The sequence below is a fragment of the Gorilla gorilla genome, chromosome 1, assembly GCF_029281585.2.
Source record: "Gorilla gorilla gorilla isolate KB3781 chromosome 1, NHGRI_mGorGor1-v2.1_pri, whole genome shotgun sequence".
Lineage (NCBI taxonomy): Eukaryota > Metazoa > Chordata > Mammalia > Primates > Hominidae > Gorilla > Gorilla gorilla.
This window is the reverse complement of record NC_073224.2, coordinates 198,828,412-198,841,144: the sequence shown is the minus strand read 5'-3', so window position 1 is coordinate 198,841,144 and position 12,733 is coordinate 198,828,412. Positions and strand designations below refer to the sequence as shown.

The 12,733-nt window shown below is 38.5% G+C and overlaps 1 protein-coding gene across 22 annotated transcripts in view; it reads right to left on the bottom strand.

The window, feature by feature from the left end:
* The window catches only part of SCMH1 (Scm polycomb group protein homolog 1), a 221,839-nt gene that overhangs the window by 86,997 nt on the left and 122,109 nt on the right, over positions 1-12,733 (bottom strand). For 19 of the 22 annotated variants that reach the window (XM_055392768.2, XM_063699803.1, XM_063699794.1 and 16 more), the window contains 2 exons: positions 5,213-5,301; positions 1,583-1,826 (listed from right to left, as the gene is read on the bottom strand). The exons of 2 other annotated variants lie outside the window; for them this stretch is intronic. In XM_055392768.2, the coding sequence (XP_055248743.1) occupies positions 1,583-1,826; positions 5,213-5,301 (333 nt within the window). The remainder of the gene's footprint in view (positions 1-1,582; positions 1,827-5,212; positions 5,302-12,733) is intronic. One more of the 22 variants, XM_063699807.1, reaches the window with a different exon arrangement.

The window sequence follows — 12,733 nt, the reverse complement described above, 5'->3', positions numbered from 1 at the left end:
ACAGCAAACTCACTCACGTCTCAGCATCATTATATTAGTTGTTCCTTCTGCCTGCCTGAAGTCTCTTTCCTTGGATGACTCCTTCTCATCATTCAGGTCTCAATTCAAGTATCAACTTTTCAGACAAATTTCTTGAAAAGAAATTCTTCCTAAACAAGTTTCCCCTCTACAAAGAACTTTTGTGAATGATAAATATGTTCATTATTTTCATTGTGGTAATGGTTTCATGGATGTATATATATGTCAAAACTTTTCAAATTGTACACTTTAAATACATGCCATTTATCTTATGTCAATTATATTTCAATAGGGCTATTAAACAAAAAAACCCCTTTACAATTATACCTTCACTGTCACTATCCCATCATACTTTATTTCCTTAGGAGAAATTATTTTATTTCTGTCTATAAAAATTATCTATATGAAATTATCTTATTTCTTGATTTAAATGTTTACCATCTGTTTCACCCAACTAGAATGGAGGTGTCATGAGCACAGCAATGTTGTTCATTTTTGTCACTCGTGTACTCTCAGCTTGGCTTACAATTAAGTGCTCAATAAATATTTGGCTAATTGAATGAATGAATTCAACAGAGGTTTAGAAAAAGATCCTCAGACAATAAGAAGGGTGACTTTTCATTCCCTCAGATTCACCAGTACTTTTTAGACTTAAGAGGATGAGATTATTATTATTATCTTTACTAAAAGCAGCTACCTCAAAATCTATTCTGGATTTTCTCCACTGTCATCATCTGTATCATTTTATTGTTCATTTAGTCTGTGACACTATTCTAGTACTTTATATATACTCTCTCATTGGTAGTGGTTAGTTTTATAATAATAGTATTATAATGATAATATAGCATATTGTAATAATCATATAGTATATGATATAGTTATAATATAGAATATAACTATAATAGCAGCAGTAATACAATAAAAATTTGTTTAGCACTTGCTAGTCATCAACTTTTCATGTAAGCATTTTACCCATGTAATCTCATTTATTCCTCACAATAACTTCATAAAGCAGGTTTTCTACTTCATGATGTGGAATTTGTAGTTTAAGGAGGTGAATTAACTGCCCAAAGCTACACAGCTGATAAAAGGCAAAGATGGACCTCAAACCCATGTCTATCTTACTTCAAAGCTTGTTCTTTTTCCATCCTGCTACAGTGCTTCTCAACTATTTTTACAATAAAGTGTTACTCCAGCTTTTATCCAAAGCCCCTAAGGTCAGAGGAAGGTGTGTGCCTTGGGAATACTAGTACTCAAACTTTGTAATGGGTTAGGGACAAAAGTAAGACAGATGAAAAGCTAGTTGCCTGAGAATAAACCAGGATATGTAGAGCAAAGAATTATTACTTTATCCCAAATGCCATATGCGGTTTCATTTGACACTTAATACTTAACTGTTTCTAATTGCTCCCTGGTAGACCTGGGTTTTTACCTAAGCTGCTGGCCCTTGCTCCTCCCCTGCATACTAGTGAAGTATACTGGTGAAGATATGATTATGACAGACCTGGGTAGTCTCCCTTATCATCTGGGTCCTGATTTCAAGAGCACGTAGATGGGCCTTTACCTTTGGTGCCAGGAGGCTGCAGGTTGTCTCCAGTCAAGGAACACCAGCCCACAGGGAAGATGTCTCGGGAGTCAAAGCGGCACCAGTAGTCAAAGGCCCCTCGCCACCCATCAAAAGTGACAAGCACCTCTGAGCCCCGAACCTCCCCAATAGTGGCTGGGCAAATGAAATGAGGGTTCTTCCTGTCCACAGCTTCTAGCTTCATTCCCATTTTGAAGAAGTTGTGGGAAGGCGATGGTGGCTCCTAGATGAGAAACAGAAACATACACACCTAGACACAAAGAGAGGCCATTATGCCAATAGACTACTATCTAATTTGGATGATTAAAAAGTGACTGCTATATGAGATTTATAATGGATATATAGCCTTTCTTTTAAATTAATTTTAAATTAAATATTTAAATATTTAAAGTATTACTTTATTAATCCTAACATTTTGACAACTTTGCTTCAGATTTTTTAAAAAGGAAATAAAAGGTTGCAGATAAAGTTGAATCTCCCTTTCTGCCCTTCCCATATTCCATTCCCCCTCTACCTACCACAGAGGTAACAGCTACCCATGCATGTTTTATATTTTACTATATACATACATACCCATATGCCTGCTTTTAAATTTTATATAAATGGTATTATACTGTATATATCATTGTACAATTTGCTTTTTGTTTAGCAGTATGTTTTTGAAATCTGCCCATGTTGATAAATTTAGCTCTGATTCATTTTAACTTGTAATAGTATTTCATTGTATATATATATCGAAATTTATTCATTCTCCTTTGGACACTTAAAGATCTTTCCAATTGTTTACTATTTTAAAAGAGTTTTAACCACCATCCTTGCACTTCTTTGTATACATGTAGGAAGGTTTCCTTAGGTTATACATCTAGGTGTAGAATTCCTGAATTCCTGGGTTATAGGGTAGATATATACATCTGCTTTATCAAATATTTTTAACTTGTCCTCCAAAGTGGTTGTAACATTGTATACTTTCACCGGAAGTGTGGAGAGTTCCTGGGTGCTAATTTGTAACGCAGTTACATAGATCAAGTTTCAAAAAATGTGTTGTACATTCTATTCTGTTCCCTTAATCTTACTATCTGATCCTGTACCAATAACATAGTCTTATTAAATGGATATCTGATAGGAAAAGTCCCCCTACTTTGTCATTCTTCAATATTGTTTTTGCTATTCATTCTGTCTTTCATATAAATTTCAATCAGTTTTTTCGAGTTCCATATATAAACCCTATTAGGATTTTGACTGGAATTACAATGAATTTATAGATAAATTTGGGTGGAAATAACCTTTATTATATACTATCAAGCCTTCCCATCCATAAACATGATAGTCTTTTCCACTTGTTCAGATTTCCTTTCTCTCTCTCTCTCTCTTTCTTTTTTGGAGAAAGGGTCTGGTTCTGTCACCCAGGCTGGAGTGCAGTGGTGTAATCCTGGCTTACTGCAACCTCTGCCTCCCAGGTTCAAGTGATCCTCCTACCTCAGCCTCCCAAGTAGCTGGGATTACAGGCACACACCACCACACTCTGCTAATTTTTGTTATTTTTTGTAGAGATGGGGTTTTACCATGTTGCCCAAGCTGGTCTCGAACTCCTGACCTCAAGTGATACGTATGCCTTGGCCTCCCAAAAAGTGCTGGGATTAAAGGCATGAGCCACTGTGCCTAGCCAAGATTTCTTTAATGCAGATTTCTTCAACATACATTTAAAAATTTCCTCTATAAATATCTCATGCTTTTTTACTAACTTCTTTTCTAGGCAAATTACAATTCCATTGCTATCATAAGTGGCATTTAAAAAATTTATTTTCAAATCATTCAAATTTAACTGTTGTTAAATGCAAATAAAGTGATTTTTAAAAATTGACCAACTTATTCGATACTGATTATTAGCTTATGCTGATTGACATACCAATTCTTCTGTGCTTGATTTATCAACTGTTAAGAGATAAGTCTTCAAATATTCCCTAGTGATTTGTGGATTTTCCAATTTTACCATGTAATTTTGTCAAATTTTGCTCTATTATACTTTGAGATTACATTTTCTAGGGGCATGTACATTTATGACTGTTTTATCTTCCTGGTGAACTGTACTTTATGATAATTAGATAGTGACCTTTTTAATGCATTTTATTTATTTATTTTTAGAATCAGGGTCTTGCTCTGTCACCCAGGCTGGTGTGCAATGGTGCAAACACAGCTCCCTGCAGCCTCAATCTCCTGGGCTTAAGCGATTCTTCCACCTTGGTCTCCCAAGTAGCTGCGACTACAGGCACGTGCCACCACTCTTAGCTAATTTTTAAATTTTTTCTAGAGACGGGGTCTTGCTACGGGTGGCCCAGGCTAGTCTCAAATTCCTGGACTCAATGCTTTTAGCATCATTTAGACTTTTAGTATCAAAGTCTTGTGTGATTTCCGTATAGTTTATGCCAGTTTTATTTTGATAAAAGTTCATCTGGCACATCTTTCATATTCTTTTATTTTCTTTTTTAAAAATTAAAAAATTTGTTTTCCATCATCCCCACCCTCTGTAGATTTCTTTTACTTTCAACATTTTTGTCATTATGTTTAGTGTCTCTTATACCTAGCATATAGCTAGATTTTTAAAAATCTGATCTATGTATGATTATAATGAGCTTAAGCTCATTTCTTGTGATAATTGATGTATCTGAATTTATTACAACTACCTTATTGTCTATGTTTCTATTTAATTTGAATTTCCAAAGTTCTTTTTTCTCCTTTTTTATCAACTAAGTTTTCTTCTATTTTCCCCCTCCACTGATCCGGAAGTTAAACATTCTACTTGGAGTCTTCTGGTAGATCCCTTTACTGCACAGCTGGCATAACAAAGTCTAAAACTCATCTTTATTTCTAGTCCCAAAGAATACAAGAACTACTCCTGAGTTACGTAAGTGCTAGGTAATTCAGAAGCAGGATGCTCTTAGTGTTGAGACTTAACTAGCAGCACAGGCAAACCTAATTCAATACCCTTTACAGTAACTTTTACCCCATTAGAAAATTCAACTGATAGACTCACTGCCTCACTTCTTGAGAAGCAATAACAAATACAGGTTTTGGATCCCTGTTCTGCCGCTTACTAGCCATGTGATCTTGAGCAAGCTCCTAATTCAAAAGTATTTGTTTCCTTAACTATTAAATGGAAATAATAATTCTTAGTTCATAAAGTTAGCTGTGGGTATTACATGAGATAGTATATATAAAGTCCCAAACATATCGTAGGCAGTAAAAAAATAGTCTCCTTCTTTTCCCTGTTTAGAACATGAACTCTACAGAACTCCAAGATCTATAATAAGAATAGCGCCTTTAGATTTGTATCACATTTAACATATTCTACTAATAATACATTTTAACTTCTTAACAAGCCCGACAGGTAGACAGAGATTACTGGCAGCTGGGACCATATAATCTAATCTATGGGACCTTATAGTCTAATATATTCCTCTGGGGATAATTGCTGCTTCATAAGCTACTAAAAAATCCTTCTGAACTAATTTCTGAGAAGGCATCTTCAGGCCATAAGTAAATGTGGACATCAAAGTCTCAATATTTGACCTTAAGCAGCCTGGAGCTGGTGATATCTGAGGGATAGCCTACCTTGTGGAAAATCCTGATGGGAGCCATCTCTGCTCCATTTAGCGTCTTCAAAAGGAACATGGGCCAAGAAGACGCATTCAGCCGAAATCCTGCAGCAAGCATAATGGGCAACAGATTAAAAGTACGTTTCAAAAATGAATGGTGATGTGGGTGGCAAGCCACCCAGGTGCCGAGGCAAGAGACCGAGGGCACGAGCTGTTCCAGTATAATAAAATATATAAAACAAGAATAGTTATACTAGATATAGATCATAGATATGATTATATATGAATATCATTCATCATTAGTTTGTAGCAATTATTCTTTATTCCAATATTATAATAATCCTTGCTCTACAATCATAACCTAGGAAAAACCAGGCCATACAGAGATGGAGCTGAGGGGACATAGTGAGAAGTGACCAGAAGACAAGAGTGCGAGCCTTCTCTTATGCCTGGACAGGGCCACCAGAGGGCTCCTTGGTTTAGCGGTAACGCCAGCGTCTGGGAAGACGCCCATTGCCAAGCGGACCGTGGTCTAGCGGTAGCGTCAGTGTCAAGGAAAAACACCCACTACTTAGAGACCGGGAAAGGGAGTCACCCTTTCCCCGGGGAAGTTTAGAGAAGACTCTACTCCTCCACCTCTTGTGGAGGGCCTGACGTCAGTCAGGCCCACCTGCAGTTATCCAAAGGTCTAACCATCTCCCTGTGATGCTGTGCTTCAGTGGTCATGTTCCTAGTCCGCCTTCATGTTCCATCCTGTACACCTGGCTCTGCCTTTTAGTTAGCAGTAGCAAATTAGTGAAAGTACTAAAAGTTTCTGATTAGTAGAAATAATGGCGTAAGCTGTCTCTCTCTCTCTCTCCTCTCTCTCTCTGCCTCGGCTGCCAGGCAGGGAAGGGCCCCCTGTCCAGTGGACACGTGACCCACGTGACCTTACCTATCATGGGAGATGGCTCACACTCCTTACCCTGCCCCTTTGTCTTGTATCCAATAAATATCAGCACAGCCTGGCATTCAGGGCCACTACCGGTCTCCGTGTCTTGGTGGCAGTGGTCCCCTGGGCCCAGCTGTCTTTTATCTCTTTGTCTTGTGTCTTTATTTCTACACTCTCTTGTCTCCGCACGCAGGGAGAAAACCCACCGACCCTGTGGGGCTGGACCCTACATTATGATATCAAGTTCAGCCTTTGGAATCCAGCTACTCCTATGCTGTGATAGTTACAGAATCACAGACTGTTAAGAAAGGACTTAAGGGTTAAAAAGGAGAAACACCTCATTAGACAGATGAAGAAAATGAGGCACATAAGAGAGAATGTAACTTGTCCAAGGTAATGCTGTAAAGTAAATAGTGGGACAGAGTCTCCAAACCAAGTTTCCTAAGACAAGTACTACAGAACACATAACGTAATGCCTAGAAAACTTTCTAGGCATTTGAAAAATCCAAAAAAGATGTGATAGGATTAACGAATACTTAGAGATGATCTGGACAGTAGAGTACGAAAGGGGATCTAATAATCTCTTAAGAAGAAACCAAACATGTCAACCGATAAACCCAATATATAAGTAAATAATTTTGGTTCCTCTCAATGTAAACTAACTCACTACTTCTCTTATCACTTTCTGTCTCGCACACATACACACATTGAGTACAAAATACTTTCTGAAGTTCATTGTTTACTTAAACAACTAAGGACCAAGGAATGACATTGGAAAGGATTGTCCTATCCAAAAATCTTCATTTTGCAAAAGAGTAAAAAGAAGCCTAGAGAGGTTAACTGTCCATTATCATCTAACAATGAATTGTAAAAATAAGATCATTATTACAGTTAGGTCTTCCAATTAGAGCCCCAAGTGCTTCTTTCAATTTGCTTCAACTCTGCATCCTGAGATAACAAAACCTAATGCTTTTTGAGCATTTCCCAAACTACCTCAGCCTTCCCACTCCAGACTAAAGAACAGATAAGCTGCACCCAAGCTGCAAAGCTGGAAATAACGGCAGCAGCAGTATCTGATATTATTGAGCACTTTACTGTTCACTATGCCAATCACTTTCTATTGACTATCTAATCCTCAAGACAGCCCTAGGAGGTAGATATTATCTTCATTTTATAGATGAGGAAACAGGTACAATTTATTTGAAGTTAAATAAATTGGTTAAGATTTCAAAGTGAGCAAACGAAAAGACAGGATTAAAATTTAGGCAATCTGACTCCTGAGCCCACACTTTAAAACTGGCAATGTATGGGTAAAATGAAAAGGGAAGATTCAGCTTTTGGAATAAAGTATCAATTAATAACTGTAATTAAAGTTAAGAGGAGGAGGTGACAAGGAAATGCAAATAAAAAAAGAGTTACCACTCCATACTATTTAAACTTTTAGTCCCAAAGCTGGCTAGGCTAAGCCAGCCTTCCCAAGGTAAAGAGATTTCTTGGGACAGCCCATCCATATCAACAGCAATGTGGACTTTCCTATCACTCAATCTAAAACTGCCATCACTTCCTTTTTGCTTGCCCAGCTTTTTTTCCCTTTAGGGAAAAAAAAAAAAAACCCACCCTAACTCCACATGATTTGGTGGGCATGTCAACCACATATGTGGTCCTTACCTACCTGGCCTTGGGGTAAAACACAATGCTGTTTAAGAGCATCAAATTCCCCTAGACCAAGAGTGTATATGTGTCTGTGTCCCAAGTTAGGCCAGTTGTTTTTTGACATGAGATTGACGTTGGAGAAGAAAATCTTTCTTTGTCTGAGAACATGCCCATAAGGATGTTTGCAGTTTGGGCACTGCTACATGGAGAACAGACCTGAGAATAAAGCCAAAGTACGGCATGGGATGGAGACACATAATAGTGTTTAAAACCCTGTACTCAGACACTCAACACCAGATAAATCCTTGGACTTCTTGGTTATATGAGTTAATAATTCCTGCCCCCTTTTTTCCCTCTCTAATCTGGTTTGAGCTGGGTTTTTAACTGCTACTCTTCTTTTGACGATGGTTTAAAAAAATTAAATCCCTCCAGAAATTCAAGCATGGTGTGTATGTGGGAAAACAACTCTCCTTAGGTCAGGGAAGGGCTGAAGCAAGCCAAACCCAGAGCAGCTTTGCCATGAGTGGTTTGGTACACCTACGGATAAGGTAAAGCAAGGCACTACTGTTTTAGAGAAGTGGTCTGTACACCTTGGTATAGGGAGGCCTGCACAATTAGAAAATTCAGGTTTAATGCCTATAGTTATCAATGACTAGAGTGCCTAGCCATGTAATTCCCAATTCCATTTTTGAGGTAGGGGTTACTGGGGGGTTTCTATCTCATCTGAAGCTTAAGGAGCTACAAAAATCCTCTCAGCTTTGGAAATCATTACAATATTATCATAATAGTTAATATATATTGAATGCTTACCATGTATTAAACATTTTATATGCCATTTCTTACTCAATATTTGAAATAACATGGGCAGGCACTATTATTATCACTACTCTACAGATGATTAAAAAATGAAAACTCAGAGAAGCAGCTTGTCTAGGGTCATGCTAGTAAATGCTGGAGACAGATTTCAATATATGGTGGTTGGATACCAAACTTTGTGGTTCTTTACTATGTTTCACTACCAGCAGGATTCTTCAAGAGTATAGGGGCAAAGCAGAAATATTTTGAACCCAAGAAATTGCTAAGGTATCTTATTCCTCAATCCGCTAGGTGATGTGGGACTCTATCCCTTCAAATTCAAGTATATCCATAATTTACCTCTCAATATTCTTGGGCAATCATAGATAGTAGATAATTTTAACATTGAAAGGGACCTCAGAGGCCATGAAGTACAAAGATCTTACATTGCAGATGACGAAACTGAAGTCCAGAGAGGCTAAGAAACTTGTTCATGGTCACACAAGCCAATCTTACACTGTCAGGCTGGAACCCCAGGACTTCTTATTTGGTTCTCTTTTATTACACTATGTTGCCTCCAAAAGTTAACATTTATTGTACACATATCATGAGCCAGCTCCTAGTGCTAAGCATTTGCAGTGGATCACTACTACTATTCTGAATCAGATACTAGAAGAGTAGCAGTTTCTGGTGCCAGACTGCCTGAATTTAAATCCAGCTTTGCCACTTACCAGGTACATAACTTTTGGAAAATTACAAAACCTCTCTCTAGCTTCAGTTTCCTCAACAACAGCGTGGGATAAGAATCAATGGGTTGTTCTAAGGATTAAATAGGCTAATACATGCAAAGGACTTAAAACACTGCCCGGCATACAGTCAGGAGTTAGATAAACATTGGCTATTATTTTTGTAACTATAGATGAAAAAACTGAGGCTTAGAGAAATTAAGTAAAATATCCAAAGTTAGTAAGTTAGTAAATAGCAGAGCCAGGATTTGAACCCAACTACTCCGTCTCCAGAGCTTTCATAACAAATCATCACATTAATATCTTCAAATATTTTATCACTCAGTCCTACCACACTGTATCTAGGTAAGAAGGGTTGGAGTCATAAACTTGTGAAAGAGAGAAAAGAAGGAAGATGAAAACAGTAATTTGAGGCTCTATTCAAATTAGGCAATGACCTAGGCTGTCTATAAGGAAAAGGACAGGTGGGTAAGAGGAGATCCTAATCTCTAAATGTAGAGTACCTCAGTGCTCAGTCATTCCTTCTGTCTTCTTCTTGGTCCCCACTTTCTTCCTGTTAAATGATGACTGTCAATTTATATATCTAGCCCAAACCTCTGCTCAGGGTTTCATGTTCATATATCCAACTACCTCAGTCTATAACTCTACTTGGATGTCTAAGAAATCGTAAAATGAATAAGTTTAAGACAGTACTCTTGATTCTACTATTCCCTCCAAACTTGTTCTTTCCTCCAGTTATCCCATCTCAGTTTAATAGGTGGCACCCCTTATTAAACCCAGGTGCTCAGACCAAAAAGACTAGAAGTCATCCTTGATTCTTCCCTTTCTATCACCCACCAAACCCAATTAATCAGCAAGTCTTGATGGTTTTCCCACTTAATATATGCTAGATCGACCCACATTTCACCATCTCTACTGCTATATTACCCTAATTTAAGCCAGAGTCAAACTTTGCCTAGACAACTCCAACAGCCTTCTAACTGGACCTCAGCCCTCTACTTTTGCAGCCAGAATAATATGGTTATGTTTTTAAAAATATAAATCAGGTCACATTACCTTATGCTCAAATTTCACAACACAAAACAGATCTAAACTCTTTATTATTCATGTTTACAAGGCTTACATGATCTGGACCTTGCTTACTCCTCATTACTCATCTCTTATCACTCCCTTGTACCCCCATTCATTGATCTTTCTGTTCTCAAATATACCAAGCTGTTTCCCTCTGCCTCAAACACCTTTTAATCAACTCTTTACAGTTAGTTATTTGCTGAGACATCACTTCCTCAGAAAGGTGTTCCTTGACTACTCTACCCAAAATAGACTCCTAAATCTATCCTGCTTCCTTCTTATTTATTCCTAGCCCCTATCACCATCTGAATTTTCTTTTTAAAAAGTTTAATGTGTATGTCTTCTCCAACTAGAATACAAAATCCTTGATAGTTTTATTGAATTAAGGAAAAAACCCTCCATTAATTAAATGGGTGCCAAGAATTGATGAACGCTTTATTATGTTATTCCACTTAATCCACAAAAACAACATGGGGAAGAATTTATTAATCATCTTGCAGGTAAGGGCACTGAAACTCAACGTTAAAAGTCAAGGTAAAGCAACTTACCAGTAGTCACACAACTAAGGTAGTGAGTGGCTAAGTTAATATTACAAAGTCAGATCTCTTTTAATTCCAAACACAGGCTGCAAGTGCTCTGTGTTTACCAAGGATTCATTTTTTAAAACTTCATAAAGAACCACTTCTAAAGTGCTTCTAGGTGCTCCCAAGACTATAGGACCACTGGATAAGCTAGGGTCCATCTATTTAAACTGACCAACTGATGAAACTGGATTTAAGAGTGGAGCTGCAGGCCGGGCACAGTGGCTTTCACCTGTAATCCCAGCATTTTGGGAGACTGACGCAGGAGGATCACTTCAGCCCAAAATTTAAAGACCAGCCTGGGCAACACAATGAGACCCTGTTTCTACAAAAAACACAAAAAATTAGCTGGGTGTGGTGGTGTGTGCTTGTAGTCCCAGCTACGTGGGAGGCTCATGCAGGATATCCGACTGCTGTAGCCTGGGGATGTCGAGGCTGCAGTGAGCTATGATTGTGACACTGCATTCCAGCCTGAGTGACACAGCGAGACTCTGCCTCAATACATACATACATACATGTGGAGCAGCAGGACTATAATCTAATCATAGTCCATGCCCTCTGGTGGCAGGTAAGGAAGGTAACAGAAGAGCATTCACACCAGGAATTGATCAGTGACAGAAACATACAAAGGATTCCTTTGAAGTTACTGTATATACTAAAGCATGTGACCAAATTTGCTGGGTAAGCAGTTTACACTGAGATCGTGACTCACTTGACTAGGGGCCTCATTAAAGGCTAGCTTCTACTCCAGGTCAGTGACTCTCAAACTTGGACACTGGAATCCCCTAGGGAACATTAAAGAATACATCAGATCCACTCCCAGAAATCCTTATTTAACTGATCTGAAGTTAAGGCCTAGACCCTGAAAATTTTTTTTTTTTTTTTTTTGAGACGGAGTCTTGCTCTGTCACCCAGCCTGGAGTGCAGTGGCGCGATCTCCGCTCACTGCAAGCTCCGCCTCCCGGGTTCACGCCATTCTCCTGCCTCAGCCTCCCGAGTAGCTGGGACTACAGGCGCCCGCCACCACGCCCGGCTAATTTTTTTTTGTATTTTTAGTAGAGACGGGGTTTCACCATGTTAGCCAGGATGGTCTCGATCTCCTGACCTCGTGATCCGCCCGCCTCGGCCTCCCAAAGTGCTGGGATTACAGGCGTGAGCCACCGCGCCCGGCCTAGACCCTGAAAATTTTAAGAGCTCCCTAGGTGATTTTAACAGGTAGCCAAGTTTGAGAACTATGCTCTAGACAGCCCTCTTTAGAAGAAACAATCACAGTATTAAGTAGAAGAATCAGTCAGTAATAACAGGGAGCTGTGAGGAGAAGAGTGGCAGCTTTGAGATAACTGAGGAGAATCATTCTACTCTACTACATGTTTTATCCTTGGAGGACTCCACTGCAAGAGAGTAATATCCCTTATGAGAACAGAACACACATATGTATACATATACACCATACAAGATTTTAATGGAAAAGGATGCTCTTCCAGAGCAATGTTTTCCAAATATAGACCAGTTGTGTCAGAATCTCAGGAGAGCCATTTTGCCATGCAGAATCCCAAGCCCCATTACCTAGAGCTTCTGATTCAGCAACTCTAGAAAGAAGTCCAGAGAAGGCCTGGGGAACATGGACACACACACATATGTACAATTATATATAAATAATTTTATTTTTTTAATTTTATTTTGAAAAGTTATAAACCTAGAGAAAATAGCAAAAACTATATAATGAACAATTATGTACCCTTCAACTAGATTCAACAACT